Below are 19,405 nucleotides of genomic sequence, written 5' to 3'. Positions count from 1 at the left end.
TACACTGAGGGGAAAGGGTTTTTTTTTTTTGCTGTTCTTCTCTGGGATGAACTAGATGGGAATGATGAATACGAAGTTTTTCCCTTCAGTCAAAACAACAGGAGTCCTGCTCAACTACTATACATGTCAGAGCAAAGAGTGCTTTTCCACTCCTTTGAAAAGTAGGAAAGGCACATGCTCCTAGTCTTTAGAAAAGGTGTTTAGAGTGTCCTTCACTAGGACCTCCTAGTGCATTAGATCTAACTGCATTCACAGAGCTTTATTTTCTATTTATAAAAATATCACATCATTTGGATAATCAGCACATTTAATTTCATGAGGAGCTTTAAAAGTTGGCTATTTTCAAACTGCCATGTAATCCAGATAAATTACAGAAAATCAACATGGTATTCTCTCCTCCTGCACTAAATAGGTCAAGGTTGTTGGTGGTAACTCTAAAGACAAACCCATATTTGAGTTAGTGACCATCTTTAAGACACAGAGCTGGAATCAGCCTACCACAAGACCCAGCAATTCCACTCTTAGGCATATATCCAAAAGATGCACATTCATAAACAAGGACATGTGTTCTACTATGTTCATAGCAGCATTATTTGTAATAGCCAGAAACTGCAAGCAGCCTAGATGCCCCTCAAATGAAGAGTGGATAGAGAAAATGTTGTACATTTACACAATGGAGTACTATTCAGCAGAAAAAAACAATGGAATCTTGAAATTTGCAGGCAAATGGATGGCCCTAGAAGAAATCATCCTGAGTGAGGAAACCCAGTCACAAAAAGACAAACATGGTATGCACTCTCTCATATATGAATTTTAGATATGGATCAGGGGAGTGCCAGCCTATAATCCCACGGCCAGAGATTCTGGGAAGCAGAACCTTAAACCAATGACTGATGGAAGCAGAGGCAGACAGCCACATCTAAGCACTGAGCTGAACTCAAGGAACCCAGTGACAGAGAGGGAGGACTGATGAGCAAAGGGGTTAACACTGGGCTGGTTTAAACCCCAGAAACAGCTGACCTGACAAGGGTTAGCTCTTGAATCCCAGACTGATGGTTGTGAATCCAGCAGGGACTAATCTAGAGCCCCTGAATGTGGGTGTCAGTGAGGAGTCCTAGGCAATCTATGGGGCCTTGGGTAGTAGATCAGTATTTATCCCTGGCATACAAATGGAATTTGGGCTCCCATCCAACAATGAGAGATGCACTCTCAGCCTGGATTCTTGGGGGAAGGTCTAAGCCCTACCCTGGATGAAATGACAGACTATGAACAACTCCCATGGAGGGCTTCACACTCCCTGGGGAAAAGAGTGTGTTTGGGGGGGGGTTGTTGGGAGGGCATGGGAGGAGGGGAGGGAAAGGGAGAGGGGCCTGGGATTGACATGTGAAGCAACCTTGTTTCTAGTTTAAATTTAAAAATTAAAAATTAAAAAAAAGACACAGGGCTATGACTGGCAAATGTTGCTTGATGTTTCTTGCCACCTGAGATGCTTGGAGAATCAGGGAGATATAAAAGGATTCATAGGTCATGTTGTATTTTAATGACACAGGCAATAAAACTATGACTGTGTCAGTGGGCCTGCTCCAGAAGTCATATATCAATGGCATTAATCCCGAACTTGGAAGGGCATGCCACCTCCACCACCCACTTATTTTACAGACTATGAAACTGAATTCAGAAAGATGTAGATAACTGTCTAAAGTTGTTTAAGAGAATAGAAGAATACAATCAGAATCCTCTTTTTAAATCTCCAGTTTATTGTAATCTACACATTTACTACTGTTTGAAAGTCCTGGCTTCCACTAAAACATGTTTCCTATCATAAGGTTACAGTAACAAAGGATGAAGACATAGTCATCAGAAACTAACTGCTATCTTTAGCTTTACCTCCTAGAGGAAGGTAAATACCAAAAGATGGGATATTTCAAAAACATTCTTATTCAGCTTTCTAGGACAAAAATACTCAATTATTTGTTTTTGCTAATGCAAACACTTGAAGGAAGGATATGATTTATTCCACCAAAATCAGTGGTTAAGTGAAACTGGAAGAGAACTGTCAGGGACAGTGAAGGAAGTAAGAAGGAAAGCTGGTTGGGAGAGAGAGAAGAGGGCAAGAGGATGCAAAAGTGGATTAGTATCTAAAATGGGACAATGAATTCCATGGGATTCTCTGATTAATATGTGTTAATAATTATAGAAAATTAGTAATGTTAAAGTAGGAGTGCTTTAATGGAGGTTAAATAAACAATTTAAAATATGAGCTTAAAACCCCCCCAAATGATTTTCATTCTTCTCCAAACAATCTATTTTTGAGCTCTGTGCTCTAACTTAAGAATTTTATCTAGAGTTGTTAAAACTAGATTGTGACTGACCATTCAGTTTTGCTATAAGATACTTCATTTTGATTTTTTTACACGAGTCAACAGAATGGACTCCAGGATTCTACCAGCTGTCCAACAATCTGTGATATCCTCAGCAAAAGATCTTCCCAAGGCAGGCCACCTGCCAAATAGCATAGAGCATGGCAGCTGGTACCTCTTGTGCCTCACACCTCTGTACTTCCCCACTATTCTCCTTTCCCAGCTCCAAGTGGCAGAGAAATTCCAGTGAGAGATTCTAATTAACCTATTTCGAGTTCTATGCTTAAGTCTGACTGTCTGGGAAACCTAGAAAATTAATCACTAGCCATGGAAGCAGGTTCATATAATGGCATAAAATAGGAATTCCATTTACTTTGAAAACTTGCAAAACTAGTTATGGAAATGGCTTCCTTGACAAGTCTTTTATAAATATATGATAATGGATGTTTTAAAGCCTAGCTGTCCATCACTGAGGGCAGAAACTCAACGCAGGAACCAAAGCAGAAACTGTGAAGGGATGCTGATTACTGGCTTGCTCCCACAGCTTGCTCAGTTTGCTTTCTTTTACAACCGAGGACATCTTGTCCATAAATACTTCCATTCACCATGGGTAGAGCCCTTCCATATCAATCATTAATCAAGTAAAAGCCCCACAGACTTGATCACAAGCCAGTCTGATGGAGGCATTTTCTCACCTGAGGTTCCTTTAATGCGTCAAGTTAACAGAAAAATAACAAAAACCTATCAGCACACTAGCACAGGCTATAGAATACATCGGTTTTCCTTCTTTAAGATATCTTTTTATGTACCTATTCTACATCTCCTAGAACTCTTCTTAGAAGCCTGTATAAGAATTCCCTTTGCCCATCTAAACATATCCCCACCTTCTGAACACAGCATTTTTCTAGGCTCTCTCTGTAATGGCCTAAACTCCTTCCTTTTGTGTTGTTATGATGGGCTAATCATTCTGGGTTAGAAAGGGCCAACAGGGGAATATGTATGTATATAACACATAAGGGACATAAACAGGGTTTGCTAATATACAACGGATAATATATTGTATGAATATGATACTGCTGGGTCTTGCCATCTAAATAGTTCCCATTTGAAAGAGAAACATTGGGACTGAAGAAGCTGTTTCCCCACATAGTAAGAGCAGTGGGCAGCCTTACCTCAGTATCTCAGGGTTTCTGATTGAAGTCAGTGGAGGCATGCTGGCTAGCTAGCTGGCTCTCTAAAATACATTATCCTATGAAGTATGGCTCTTCCTGAACAGATGAGGACTATGGAGCATGACAGTACCCTGGAGACATTTCAGTTTCTAGCATCAAGACCTTAAATAACCCATAGTATAGATGATAAAGTATTATGAGGGTGGAATGTCCATGGTTCTATCCACTTGGTAAGCTCTAGCACCAAATATTAAAACATGTTGCCAAAGAACAGAAGATTCCTTGTGACTTGGCTTTACCTCTAAACATGGAATTTAGAACAATAAGACAAAAGGACAAAACTGGTCTTTGACAGGCAATCTAACACTTGGCACACATTTCAACAAAGATATTGTGAGAATGGGAAGTATTGTGTATGTGAGAAAGGAAGGAAGGAGGAGGGAAGGAAGGCAGGGGAAAGACTACAAAGAATGGAAGTCATCAGAGTTATTCTAAAGGTAAAGCAGCATGGTATGTTTGGAAGCCTGCAAATCAATTTCTTCAGTTATGTTACAACTGGTGAGCATCATGACTTCTACCTACTGACTCTCTAAAGTCCATGGATGTCTGTTTAGAGAAGTTTATGAGATTTCTGGTTCTGATTAGCATAACCACATTCTTGCCTAGGATATGAAGAATTCAAAGAGGGGAAATAGTTTCCAAATACACAGATTCCAACTTTAGATTCCCCTCAAAACTAAGGCTGCCATTGATACCAAAATGAAGTCATTGCTAGAAGGGAATTCTATGGCATTTATTCCTTCTAGGCCTCTGTCTATTGGGCACACCCCATGTTTCAGAGAGCTTAAGGAAAGCACACTGTTTTCCTTGTAAACAATCACCCGCAGGAACTGGAGTTTCGTATGAAGGATATAATTTTCCAATCATCAATGTAAGCATCATTTCACGTTTCATTTAAACCCCCTTTTTAGGAACCATAACAATCATGTGGCATTTTATGTTAGTGACATAAGGCAGGCCCCACACTGTTTCTTTCCTTACTTCCCTCCTGCCTCTCTCCCTCCCTCTTTCCTTTCTTTTCCTCCCTTCCTTTCTCCCCCCATCTCCAATGTGATTCCAAAACAAAACTGACAATTTTTAACACTGCATATGTTCAAAGACCTCTGCCAAGCAGAGGAAAAAATAGCCTTGGCAACAGAAGCTAAAGTGTCACAATCCCTTTGTGATCTGTAGTGAGGAAACCAGTGGCTGTGTCCACCTTGTCAAATTAGCATGAGTACTGCATGTATACTGTTCAGGAGGCTGATGCGCATTTCTTCTGTAGATTCCAAATTCTGTTTCCAAAGGTGGAGGAACCTATTGGACTCCTTAATAAGCCCTTGACTGGTGTCTGAATGTTTGAAGGCACAGAGAAGTTACAACTCAACTACCACCTTGTAATATAAACCAATATCTTACTGAGTGTGCCCTTACTATGTAATTATGAGGTCTTAGATTTGGATTCCCAGCAGTCATCTAAAAGTCAGGGCTTGGTCACACATATCCATAACTCTAGTGCTAGCCATGGGGTGGGGGAGGGTAGAGACAAGAGAAAGAGTTGCTGGAGTTTGCTGGCCAGTCAGCATATACAATAAGCTCCAGGTACAGTAGAGAATGATTAACAACTGAAGTTCTCCTCCAGCTTCCCTGTGGTTTTGTATGGAGGACACTCATGTATAACATACACACACACAGGCACAGGCACATGCACATACACGCATGTGGGTGCACACACACACACACACACACACACTCACAAACACAGGGCCAATGTCTCTGTTTCTAAAGGACATTCACGATAAACTCAAAACCAGTTTTGGTCTCCAGCTGTCACTGGGAGACCCTGCAGTGTGGATAACATCAGGTAAGGTCTGAAACATCAGGTAAAATTAAGAGCTAAATATACCTCAGGCTGATCCTGCTTCCTCTACACAGCATCTCAGCTCATCAAGCCACATCTGTAGGTATGCTACTTAAACTGACAAAAAGCTGCACCACAGGTGTTGCACTTCCCTCAGAAGGCATAAAGTAAACAATTTAAATGACATAGAGATGATATTTAACATTTTCAATAACAATCTGTGTAAAATACATAGTTAAAAAAACACATTCTGGGCAGAGGCCCCAGAGTGTATGTGATGCAACAATGTTTCTACCTTCCTCCAACATAGAAGAAAAACCAACTTTGAGTTTAAAAAAGCAGAAGTGGAGTGGCTCCTATGTCATTCATTTTCAACTCTGGCTAGTACCTACTAAATGAACCAAAGGGTTCCCCAAGTGACTTGCTTATTCTACAACAGGATCTAGGTTTGCTGGGTAGAAGTACAATTATGAGGAAGAAAGTCAGGAAATCTCTGGAATATCTACATAAAGACTACATATCTCACAGTCTGCATAGAGAAACCAATGGCCAGCCTCAGGTGAAGTACGGCCTCCCAGCTGGATGATTGTACACAACCACAGTATTAACAAGAACTTCCTGGAATGCTAAGTATTTGCCTTTCTGTTGTTGTGTAATTGGTGGTGGTTTAGACTCCCTCTACTGAGCACCTGAGATTTGATTAGAACTTTAAGATTTCCATGTATACATTCCCTGGAAAGCTAGTGGTCTATCTCAGGCTATATTGTTCATGCCTTGTCTCCAAAGAAGACTTTCTTGGAGATTAGCACATCCATTGCATGCTATAAGATGCATGCTCACTTGGGGAATTTGAAATATTGAATATGACCCCAATAAATTGGAAATGTCTCAGAGTATCAGACCCTTTACAGCTTTTAGAGTGAAAGACAACTTGTTCTGCTTTCTGTAGAAAAATTACAACTAGTTACACTGCCCTAGAGACCAATATCCAAATGCCATATGAGTCCCTGATGTCCAGGCACCATAAAAACATCTCCTAGGATAACTTCCAGATATGAGTGGGGGTGTCTCAGAGCTTTGGAGTGGAGAAATCATGATTTCATATGAAATGATATTTTTAGTTGCATGAAAAATGAGGAATGCGTGAAGCTGTATATGACACCCCACAGCAGACATCTCGAGTCCCATTCCCACTGCTCATTTCCATAATACCCCTTTTATTTTTCTTTCCTATCTCTATAATAAAATGACTCCTTGAGAAAAAATGGTGCACTTACAGAAAGGTTAGTATTTTACCTACCGTCAATTTTTCTAACTGCCAAATCATGTCCCTTTCCTTCAGTTTTCTGAACTTAGTAGATTCTACCATTTATTTTAGCTGAAGACCCTAGTGCATAACTTGCACCCCTTGGTCACCTCTGATGTGACCTAGGTCTTCTTACTCTGTATGTTAATGCTTCAATCAAGTTTCCTATTCTTCATATTTCCATTGTGTCCTGTGTTGTGGGATAATGCATCTGGCCAGTCTTCTCCCAGCAATAACTCAGCTTGTGCAGTAAAAAACTCCTTTTGGTTCTTTAAGTTTTCTAGTTTTCGGTTCTCTTACTACGTTTTTGAGTCTGATTCTCTCCTGTTTTTGTTGTGGTGGTGGTTGTTGCTTGCTTTACTTTTTTTTTTTAAATGCTGCTTCATCTCACCCCAAACCATTATTTGTTCAGCCAGACTCCCTTCTCCATGTACTATGGTACTTGTAAATCTGCCATGAAAACCATTCCCTTATAGTTCAGATGTGGAGAAAACTAAGCTAATGGGTGATGGGGTCAGAACATGGAGCAAAGGACTCCAGTTGGGACTCTCTGGGTACGCAAGTGCTGTTCCATGGCAGCTGCTAGTGGTTTGTGAAATTACATAGAATACAACTGACTACTGTGTTCAGAAAAGTAAAGTATCCACCCTAAAGGTTCGAAAATAAGAGGTTGGTAAATGGCAAATTGTGAAAGCTCACCAATTCTGTGACACTAGTCATTTGTTGTGTGACAGCTGAGTCATATGGGAAGTTGTCACTAAATTATATGCTCATCTGGAGAAGGGAAGAGCGGGCTCTGATGGGAGAACCACATCATATTATCCATATAACCCTTTCACTTAAAATTTCAGGGATTTGGTTCACCAAGAGCCCCTGTGAAAGCCCTTCATACTAAGCTCAAGTCTGGCCTTCCCTCATCTAGAGTTGACCCACCTGTGAGAGGATAGATAGGATCACAATGTGGCCATGTGACAACTCAAATTAGTGACAATAATAATGGTAATGTGATCATGGAGTAACAGAAACTAGGGAAATATTGGAGTGAGGGGACAAAAAGTATTGCCATGCTTCTTACTGTAGATGTAGTTTGAGATTCAGGTCACACACTGAACCAGCTCCAGGCCTGCTGTTGAGTTGCTAAGACTTTCTTTTCAGACACCACAGTTCATTTCTGTGGCGATTCTCCTCTCCCTAAGCTGGTGTGTTTCCTTCAAGTCATCTCAAACTGACCTACACTGCTCTTTCACCTCATCTCTCTTGGTTTTATGTTGAGCTTCAGGCAGGAATAAACAGCTTTTACATTGATGAATTGGCCGGGTATCTAAAACAATCTTGTACTTGATCATCTGTAATATCATTCTTACATTCTTGATCCTTTCATGGAAATATGCCTTGTAACATTTCTCTTCATCTCAGTGAGTATATAAAGAGTTTACTTGGGAGCATAGGCCTAATAGTCAGTTCTCATTCTTGACTCTTCTACATTTATCCAATTCTACATTGGATACCATACTAGATTCACCTTTATAATAGAAATCTAGTATTCAGATTTTCCTATTCTGTAAGAACTTTATTTTCTTCTTCTTTGGATTGTAGTTATTGGTTACCTTTCACTGAAAAAAATATGAGGAAGCTATATGCAGAATTCCTTGCTTAATGTATTTTCTATGATGAGGTGACTTTTCTGTCAGCCTGGGGTCCTGATAAATCCAGTGTCCTATGATGACTCAAGACATACAAATAATATGAAAATCAAACAAACTGTTCTTGTTTTATAACACCAAGCCTTGCAGATGATTTGTAACTGTGGAATAAGCTAGTCAACTCACTGAAAACAACCTACAAAACCTCTACTTTAAGGTGTATCTTAAATCCCATCTTTGTTACTTCCTTTTATACTACCATTGCCATCCCCAGGTCTTCATATTTTACCTGGATTTGCTGCAAGAGTCTTTCAGTTGACTCCCCCATTATTCTCTGATATTTCTAAAGAATAAGTGCCAAAAAGCAGCATCATTTGTTGTTTAAAGGTCATATTGATCATGTTACTTCCTTACCCCAAACTCTTCAGGAACTCTACACTAAACTAATTGTATTGTTAAAAGTCTCTTGGTTAAGCACAGTGCCTACTGTTCAACTTCTGTCAGTGTCTCCATATGTCTCTTGCTATTCTCTAGTCAACAGTCACCACATCCCCTTACCACTGTTTGTAAGCAGCTCTTTCCTGCCCCACTCCACTCTTGTCTTCTTGTTCCCTCAGCTCTGTGTAGCTTTGCTTATTCACTCTCATTATAAAAATCTTTCTTGCAACATTATAGCCTCACAACAGTCTCAGTGGCTTCTAAAAACACATCTCCTCATAATCCATTATGTAGTTATGATGCTTGATTTTGTAAAGAATTCTTTGGGCTGTCTTATTTCTTTATTTACTTACTCTGTTTCTCTCTTCGCAGTCTATGAATATCAAAAGGCAGGGATTATTTGTTTATGTTTTAGTGCTTCTTCCCTGGTAGAAATGTGTCTATTGCTTAGTGGATTTTAGCGAATATTTATGGAATGAATGGATTAATGAATAACTCACTGAAACAATCAAGATGTCAAAACAACACTGCAACAAAAAGACAAGTGAATTGGAAACACTATTTGTTCACAGATCTTTCACCTAGTTTGTTTGGTTAAGCAGAGCAAACCCTAAATCAAAATACTATTAAATAATCAGTATGCATAGCTTTTATTTATCACCACTTACAATTTATTTTTAATACTTATGAATTTTACGTCTTTACCACTGTTTCCTCTCCCTCCTCTCCTCCAAGTCCCTTTCTACCACCTCCCTCTAGTGATCCACCCCCATCCACTCTTCCTTTCAATTCAGGGCAGGCCTCCCATGGATATCAACAAAACATGGCATATCAAGACGCATTAAATATTTCCCCTTGTATTAAGGCTGGGCAAGATAACCCAGTGCTCTACAAGACAGCAAAAAGAGTCCAAAACAGCACTTGCTGTCACTGTTAGGATTCCCAAAAGAAGACTAAACTACACAACTGTCACATATAAATAGAGGTCTGCTTCTAATTTATTTATTCAGTAAACCTTATGTATCCAAATTAACTAGCTGACCCTCTTTAGTACACATTAAAACAAGGAGTTCTTAAAAGGTAATCAGCACAAATATATTTAATTTCACCATGATGTTACCCAATCAAAGTTTCCTAAATTTTCTATAATGTCTAAGATGTATACCAGGAGAGGATATAAAATCAAAAGATAGGCTGTTGTGGGATAATCTTTCCATATACTATAGAAATGTGTCTCTGCCAAGGGTGCCTTCTGATTGGTTTAATAAGAAGCTAAATGACCAATAGCTAGGCAGCAGAGACTATACAGGACTTGGAAAGTTGCCAGGGAGACATGGAGCAAGTCAGATATACAGAATATAAGAGAGGTAAAAGTCACATGGCAGAATGTAGATCAATAAAAACAAGTTAAGTTATGAAGGCTGGTTGGGAAAAAGACTAAGCTAAAGCCAAGCTTTCATAATTAATAAGAAGTCTCTGTGTCATTATTTGGGGGCTGTGAGACTAAGAAATTCTGACTATAAGAGGCTCAAAAACAAATTAGGCAATAGACTCCAGTAGGACACTAAACCTATTTTTTTTTTACAGAAAGTAACTCTTAACTGGGATTAATATATAACTGTCATATGTCAATGAGCTGTATATATCAGTTGCATGTTTTACTCTTCATCATCAACTCCTCAGTGGGAGGTGTTTATAGGACAAACATGAGCTTTCTTCAGGCTCTATATTCTAGACTTATCATTATGCAGAAAAGAAGGTAAGTTACAAGCATATGTCCAGTGTTACCAACTTTCAATCACAGGGAATGTTATGCTTTTTTGCAAAAACATACCATTTTCAGGAACATTTCCTATGATAAAGACATATGTGGACAATCAGTGCCTTCAAAGGAACTCAACTTCTTTGTTAGGCTTCCGTCACACTGAAGTGAGTAATGGTGTGAGATGAGAGACGAATCCCGGTGACTATCCACACTTGAGCATCTTTTCTAACTTTTCATTGTTAGAACAGGTTGATGGTGGCATTATCTACCCTAAATGCCCCCAAAAGACTGAGATAGAGGTAAGACATGTTTAGAAGTTGGATACATCAGTCTCTTGTTTTTCTTTTCCTTTTTGAGACAAGTGTCATCTAAATTGAAGTCATAGTACCACACGTTTCAAATTTGTGATGAGAGAAGAACAGACAACGAAATGTACATATTTGGCCATATGATTTTTTTACTTCTACTAGAGATTCAGGGTATTTATATCTGTTTAAGAATGTTGAAATTGTAGTAATTAGGAAATGACACTGCTGTTACTTACATATGCAGAAAAACAAAGCTATTTTTGATAGGAAACTTTCACAGCCTGTTTTCCATACTCAGCCAAAGCCAAACTTTCCCAAAGGAAAAGTTAAATTCACAATCATGAATGGAAGCAAAAATTAATAATTTAGTTACTATCTAAAGAGGAAAGCACACAAGGCCTTGCCTAATACCTCCTTGCTGTTTTGATGAGTGAATGGACAAACCCCTAGAGTTTACATCTTCCTGTTTTAGCAGTATTGCTGCTTTTTTTAAATGAGTAACTCTCTTGTTTATCGCTCAACAAAAATCCCAGCATGTTCCACAGAACCTACTAAATGAGTAGAAGTGGAGGCGACATGAAAGCATTTCATTTCACTTAAAAAAGAAAAAAAAACCCTAGCCATAACAGTCTAGTTAACAATTACATAATCCTATTACAGTCCTATACCTAGAAGTTCCATCAGGAAAGGGCCTAGTTATAAATAAAGATGAAGCCTATTAACAGACATTGCTTTACAGCACAGTACCCTGACAACAAAGACAAAGCAGGTTGTCTAAGGAAAACAGCGCAGGAAGAATAAGAATCATCAGCAAATTAATTCCAAACTCCTGCTCACACACAACCCATACTGCCTGAAAACCACAAAGAGGAGAGTAAGGAGCAACGAGTCTGCTCCCCTAGCTCATTTTCTCTACCAAACTGGTCATTATGTCTACATGAGCTTAATGATTACAGGAAATTATTTAATCATATGTAAACCAGAATGAAGAAAAGTCAGATGGCATTGGCATAACGACCAGGTCTGCTTGATACTGATGCAATTTATCTGCTGGTGTTTTAACAGAGGATCGAATCCCATTGTCTGGAATGTTCATTAACTCAGTTATCTTACCTCCTGGTGATTCTTGGCCAGCCATTCCTTAGTTGTATCTAGAGCAATGACTGCAGCAGGCTCATTCGGAAAACCTAAATGAAGAGCATAAGAAAGCAAATGTGTAAAACAATAAAGGGATGCAGAAGTCAACCAAGGTATAAGAATGTGTTGATCTCATTACATAGTATTCCATTCAACAAGCAAGTCAAATAAAGATAATGGTACTAAATTTTACATGAATGTGAAACTTTTAATCAATGACATGGTATGAATAAGATTAGCTCTGTACCAGTTACAAAAAATGGATTTAATAAATATATCAAATGAATTCACATACACTTAATATACTTTGGGTACTTTATTTTTCTCAGTAGTATTTAGATCAAAGTTTACTACTTATTTAAGTTTTTTTAATTGAAAATTTTTAAAGTTTTGTTTTTCGAGACAGGGTTTCTCTGTATTGCTTTGGAGGCTGTCCTAGAACTTGCTCTGGATATCAGGGTGACCTTGAACTCACAGAGATTTGCCTGCCTCTGCCTCCCGAGTGCTGGGATTAAAGGAGTGTGCCATTAATGCCCAGCAAAAATATTTTTAAATATAACTATTCTGATTATATTCCCCTAACTTCTCCAAGATCCACCTCACCTACCCAAGTCCATATCCTCTCTTGCTCTCTCTCGCATTAGAAAACAAGCAGATATATAAAAATAATAATAAAATAATGTAAAACCAAATAAACCTGAATAGGAAAAAAACCAAATAAATATAAAAACAAAGAGTCAAAGGAAAAGTACAAGTAATACATATAGACATAGAAACATTGGTAAACACAGAAATCCCACAAAAATATAAAATCAGAAACTATAATCTATAAATGTAGACCTGGTTGAGGTCTGACCAGTCCTCAAATGAATACCTGCACTTGATTCTTAGTTGTACTACTTTAGTCTTCCATGGATTCTCCAAGCTACTCAATGTCCTGGGCACAGTGTTTTTCATGTGCCACCTCTGGAAACAGTAATGCAGTCTTTGTTGATGCCACAACTCAGCAGTGTTATGAGCACCTTTCTAGTAGCCACAGGTGCCCTTCACAGACTTGTCTCATTTTTCTCTGCTTAGTCTCTTCTCAGGAAATTCTTCTCCAATGTCGATGTATACTTAGCAATTACTCAAAAGATAAAATTATAGGGGTATGACTATCTAATACATACTGTCATCACATTCAATTGCAATGGCCATCTGCATTAATGCTTACCTTTAGAAGACATAATTCCCCACAGATGAAATTAGACAAATTCTTATAGAACCATGGCAACCACGGTAAGTTCTCAATTATCCCTGACCTCTTGGTCACTCTCTCACATACATCAAAGCCTCTGGCATAGAGTTATGGTTTTCATCATGATCTCAGGGGTCTCTGTATCCCAGGCTGATGTCAGCACCCAAGACCCACCAAATAGCCAGTTGTCATGTACTTGACCTGTTTATCTTCAAAATCAACCTCCTCCATTCCACTCCAGATGCATCCTCCATAGGTCACACATTGGCCCTCGAAGTAACATTTTCAGTCTAAGGTTATGGAGTGAAATGCCCAAAGCCTGTTTTCTATTTAGTTTTCTTGGCTGCTTTCTAAGACATGCCCCTTTACAAACATTTGATATCTCCTTTCTACTCATGCTAGTCCCCATTAGTCAGTGTCAACACTCCTCCTGGATGTTCTGGTTCCTTTCTGTGTCTTAATATTCATCTCTTGTTTTGTTGCTACTTGCTTTTCACCCTTAACTAGAACCTTACTGGGTGCTTTTTACTGTGTTCCCTTACATGCTCATGTAATTTTTATAAAGATAAAAGATGAAAATTATAAATGAATTCCCATACTTTAACAAGTCAGTCTGACTATATAGAGCTCAGACCATGGTAACATGATATATTATGCATTCCTCTACAGTCTGACTTCTAATGAGTGATGGCCCTTGTACAAATAGCCAGTTTCAAGGAAAACAACCTAGCCTATAAACTTTATTACTCAAAAAGAAACTAAGATGCCAAGCCATCTATTCAAATATTGACCCTGCACAAATGGCCGGAAAAATAAGAAGTAACTTCCAATTTAACAACTACAAAAGGCTCCCAAGCCCTTTAATGACAGCTCTTCTAGGAACTCACCTACTGTCTTCTTACAGTGTACTTCAATAATTTCTTTCTGTTCATCTCTGTTCCTATGTATCTGTTTCTTTGTTTTTGTCTCTCTCTCTCTCCATTCATGTGTGAGTGTGCATACATGTTACAGTGCACATCTGGATGTCACAGGGCAATGTGCTGGAGTCATTTGTCTCCACCCTGTGGTTTTAGAGGATTGAACTTCCAACTATCAGGCTTGGCATTAGTACCTGCACCCATCATGCCATCTTAATGGCCCAAAGTCTTTTCTCTGTATATGTGTTTTGTTGTATTCATTTACAGCTGGTTGCAGTGTCCTTGCCCATGCCGCTTCACATGGCAAGTGTGTAGCTTACCTAAGGAGGCTTAAGGAGTGTCTCTGGTGGACAAAGGTGACCACATTCTACAGTGGCTCTCACTTTTTTCAGCTTTTCTATAACTGTTATTCCTGTCTTCTTTTTGTTTTGTTTTTGCTTTTTCCTGAAGTTTTCAACCTGTAAATGTGAACCCTTAACCCCAAGTTTGTAAAGCACTTATTTGCTTAAACTGCAGTGGCTACCCTTTGGCTAAGATTTCTTTGGGTAAAGTGAAGTTCATAAATTTTAACTTTTTTGTCTTCTTCCATGATTTCATGATCTTTTTGAGGAAGTAAAAGGTCTTTATTATTTCTTCTTTTACATTCTCTTCCAGGCTTCCTCCCTCCAGGGAAAAGGGCAGGAAATGGTATGCACACATTCTTTCTTGAGAGTTCTTATGGTGGTAACAATCCCTCTGCCCTCCACACAGTGCCTGGTTCCCTGTCATTCCTTCTACTCAATTCCAAAGTAGTCCAGAACAAAGTCTGATTTAGTTGGAACCTGGATAGGGGTTGGTGGATGGGAGCAAAAAAGTGCCAAGTTTCTGGAGGCTGTTGGTGAAAGGTGAGTGCTTGTGGTAATGATGGTAAGAATAGATTATCACTGGACCTTACCATCCTGCCTACCATGGTGGGCTCATGCTGAGGCCCTTGACCAAATAGAGAAGAGTGGCACTGCCTTGGAGGAAAAAAGCCTATCCCTGCTGTTCTTTGGGATGGGAAAATAGTCTCAATAGTCCCGCATGACACTTTCATAATTTAGATGAAGGCAACACAAAAGAGGGAACAAAGTGTGTATGTATGGATGTTTCACCCATAGCTGTCACTTCCCACCTCACTCGCAATGCCAACTCCATCTACCTTATTGTCATACTAGACCACATCTCTGCACTGAATTTTCAGATCTCTGGATCTCATTTGCATGCCTACCATTTTGGGGTCACCGTTTCTTTTCTGCCAGACTTTCTGATGTGGGATACTTAATACCATGGCTTCAAAGAATGGGAGGGAAGTGTATGTGTCTGGTATTCATGAAGTTAGACTTCTGGATCTGAAAAACTTCTAATTGTCCAGGTTTTTGCTTCTACATGACAGTAAGTCCTTCCCCAAGACAGAGCAACATGCTTGTGGCCAAATTTCAGCCTGAGTCTTCCTAGAAACCAACTTAACTACATTCTAGATGTTATGGATCAGCAACTAAGGTAGCTCCAGAGAGAAACCAGGTCTAACTTTTGTGGACCAGAGCTCCTATGTTCTTAAGTTTGGCCCAGATACGATTGCCCAGGTCCCTTACAGCAAACCTCAGCTCCAGTGAGGAATGACACATCTCTGTATACCCACACTGTGTCTGGCACCCTCCAATACTTCTTTAGAGTATACATCTAACCCTCAGATTCTGAGAAGTAGGTCCTTTCATTTGTTTACTGTTGTGGAGTGAGTTGTTTTGTTTTATTTTCAACAACTTACCTTTATTCAACTCCCAACTTCTGGAACAATAACACTAGTTCCTCTATGATATTCTGAATCAGGGCTCCATTGTGCAACTTGGCCTGTTTTGTTACAACCTTTTCAAATTTCTGGGTCCAGCCTGATATCAGAAGACCCCCATATTCTATCCCCTCTTATCCTCCCTCTTTCTCTCTTTTTCACTCACTCTTTCTCTCCTCATTCCTCTTCCATTGATCCTCCTGGGAAAAATGTCCACCAGTTCTTCAGAGAAACAGATGCCAACAACAACTGCAGGACTAACAAATACAATTTTTGTTTCCTTGTGTGGTTTCTCTCCATTTCTCATACAAGATAATTAAACCCTTTATATTTCATGAATCTCTTGCTGATATGTAATAATCTGTAATTATCGCACTCTGGTGAGAGCAAAATATATACAAAAAAGTCATTAAAAAAACCTTACTATCAATAAGGCCTGATCAAAACCAATAGCAAAACAATTAGCTAATAGCAGCATTTTAGTTAACCTTGAACATGTATCTTAGTTTGTTACTCTGTGTTATAAGTATAATTTAAGTTCAACTCTTATAATAGGTTAGCCATTTTGTTGGTAATACTATTATATCTGGTGATATGAAAAAAGGAAAAAATAAAACATTTAAATTTGTTGAAGTTCCTAACATCAAAAGTCAGTAAAAAATCTAAAACAAGACACTAGTCCTCAGTTTAAAACCAAGGTGCTTGCTCTGAAGGTTTATTTACAATTTTTATTTGCTTATTTAATCAGTGTTTGTGTACATATAGATGTGAGTGTGCATGTGTGCATGTAAATGTGTACATGCCATTTTACTGACACTGATGCTCATAAGATGTATCTGCTTTTACTTACATTACAAGAACTGGCTTTAAAAAGGCTTAGTTTATGATTTATCAAAGTAATTATATTTTCTTCTAAGCTTGTCAAGCTTTTAAAGGCTGAAAGCTGGAATCTCTACAAAGACCTATTTTAAAAAATGAAATTGTTTTATCTATGTTTTATTGAAAAATTATACAAAAGTTAAAACTAAAAAATGATTACTTCCTCTGTCAAACTGCTACAATTGTCCTGGGTATTTGACAATGAAAATTAGAGGTCTAAAATAATGAAGATAAAATGACTAGGATAGCCAATACCTTGTCAATGGCACTCCGAAGTTCACTGGGCCCCTGGCATAATGGGATGATTCTAAACAACAGCTACAGCTCCACAAAGTTATCTGTCTGTTTTATTGTAAAGATGTGGGGATTGTGCTTGAGACATAGGCATATGCTGTAAAGTGGGCAGGGGAGGGGGTCAAGAAAAAACATTCCTTGTGGAAGCCATGTGGTCAGCAAGACTCGGGAATCATCCAAACAGATGGAGTACGTGAAAGGGGACAATTAAAAGATCCTAGGAATCCTACTAAGTCCATGAGTCAACTGAACTCAAAACAGAAAAATGTTAATTTGGGGTGTGCTACAAGGTCCTTAAGACAAAGCAGAAAAGCATAGCCAGAAATACAAATATTAGTACTACAAAACAAACTCTATTTACCCTACCAGGATTCTATCTGGACCTGCTTTATCAAGGGCACCTAGTCTTCCTAAAGCCTTACAGAGGTGACTAGTTCTAGCTCTCTTAAAGTGACATGGCCAGTTCTTATTGAGTATGCCCATATAATTTTTACTTATTTCTTGGGGGAAGCCTTCTTAAATAATTGGTAGCATGTTTAAAAACATTAGAAATGCTTTGTTTCCTAGATGGGCATGTGATTATGTTGAAAACTTAAAATTAATAACAAGAGTTAAGAATATTGAAATGTGTAGTAAGGTATAAATTAACAGATTATCTATCGTGGTGATGGGTTGATGTGATCGTGGCTACTACTCTATATAAGCAACAGATAGGTAGGCTAGAATTTTTATATATGAGTTTAGGTTGGACTTTTTCAACTGCCAATTAGGATGGATGAAATTGAAGAGATGAAAGTTAGAGAACAGTCAGTACATAATGAAATTGGGATAAAATAGTGACAGTTATAATTTTTGTCCTAATAAAAGTAATAATCATGCCATTAAGGAACTACTTTGAACAGCTGTTGTTATTCGGAAATGGAATGGAAAAAGGTCTCCTTTTCATCAGGAGAAATCATGTTACAATATTAATGAATCCACAAATTTTATTTTTAGGTATTCATTGTTCTGAATTTAGGAACTAATTATCTTGGCTATTATATAAATATTGGTGCTGTTGTCTGGTTGCCTCTTCTGTTGACTCTGAGCTAGGTTTATGAGTGAGAATTGGAATGGTTCCTAATACACTTATTTCTAGTCTGATTTATGTTGGATTTAAGTGAGAGCTGAATATGGTGGACAAGGATCCTGACTGAAAAAAAAAGGTGGCTATTATGGTAGCACACACCAGAGGACTTCTTAGTACAGAGATGATAAAGACTGACATTTTGGAGGATGTGAGTCTGATATCTTTTTGTTGTTTTGCTTTGTTGAGACAGGGTTCTCTGTAGCTTTAAAGCCTGTGCTGGAACTCACCCAGTAGACCAGGTTGGCCTTGAACTCACAGAGATTGCCTGCCTCTGCCTCCTGAGCACTGGAATTAAAGTCTTGCATCACCACTGCTGGGCAAGTCTTATATCTTATTTAACTGACCTTATTATAGCATATGGCAGGGCGCAAATCTTTTCATCTTCATGTTAGGGCTCTAGTAATAGTTTTAGAAACAAAAGTGTTCAAACTGCAACTATTTACTGTATCAAAGTAGGTTTGTTTTCTGATATGTGTCATATATGAGGGAAAATTCGTGATGGATGGAGAGATGTGCCAAATACATAGTGCTAATCGTAATTTTAAATAGTTGTATAAGTTAATCATATCAAAATAGGGAATGTGATTCTCATATTAATAAGTATAGCATGGTTAAGCATGGTTAAAGAAGGGATACTTTACTCCAAGCTTTAAGGTAATGATTTTTTAGGGAGTAGGTGCTGTGAAATGTTCTAAGATAATGATTGTTATTATGATATTTATATAACTGTATTCTGCTATGAGAAAGAAAACAATGTAAAAAGAGACTGCAACATATTCAACATTAAGTCCCTAATCTCATTCTAATTCTCCTTAAGTCAAAGGTATTCAGGTTTCTACTAATGTAGAAATTAATTCTATTAGGACTAAGGGTCGGGTGGGCAAAATAGGTCATACATCTTCTTGGGTATTAATTAGTGAGGACAAAGTAGAAAATGTATTATTAGTAGACTAGACAAGAGCATAATGACTTATGTAACTATATATGTAGGAGTTTGAACTATGGCCCAATGAGCTCAAATTAATGCATCTTTTGAGTTTGATGCTCTTTCTGATCATATAAAAGAGTAAACTTAGAGGCACCAAATAGCTAAAATGAAAAAGCTCCTAATCT

The 19,405-nt window shown here is 38.3% G+C and overlaps 1 protein-coding gene across 2 annotated transcripts in view; it reads right to left on the bottom strand.

The window, feature by feature from the left end:
• Window positions 1-19,405, bottom strand: part of Macrod2 (mono-ADP ribosylhydrolase 2) — a 1,968,454-nt gene that overhangs the window by 545,360 nt on the left and 1,403,689 nt on the right. For both annotated transcript variants that reach the window (XM_040746387.1, XM_040746388.1), the window contains exon 8: window positions 12,006-12,079. In XM_040746387.1, coding sequence (XP_040602321.1) covers window positions 12,006-12,079 — 74 coding nt within the window. The remainder of the gene's footprint in view (window positions 1-12,005; window positions 12,080-19,405) is intronic.

The sequence above is a fragment of the Mesocricetus auratus genome, unplaced genomic scaffold (assembly GCF_017639785.1).
Source record: "Mesocricetus auratus isolate SY011 unplaced genomic scaffold, BCM_Maur_2.0 Super-Scaffold_100004, whole genome shotgun sequence".
Classification (NCBI taxonomy): domain Eukaryota; kingdom Metazoa; phylum Chordata; class Mammalia; order Rodentia; family Cricetidae; genus Mesocricetus; species Mesocricetus auratus.
The sequence above is the reverse complement of the archived record's forward strand: the minus strand, read 5'-3'. Positions and strand labels throughout refer to the sequence as shown.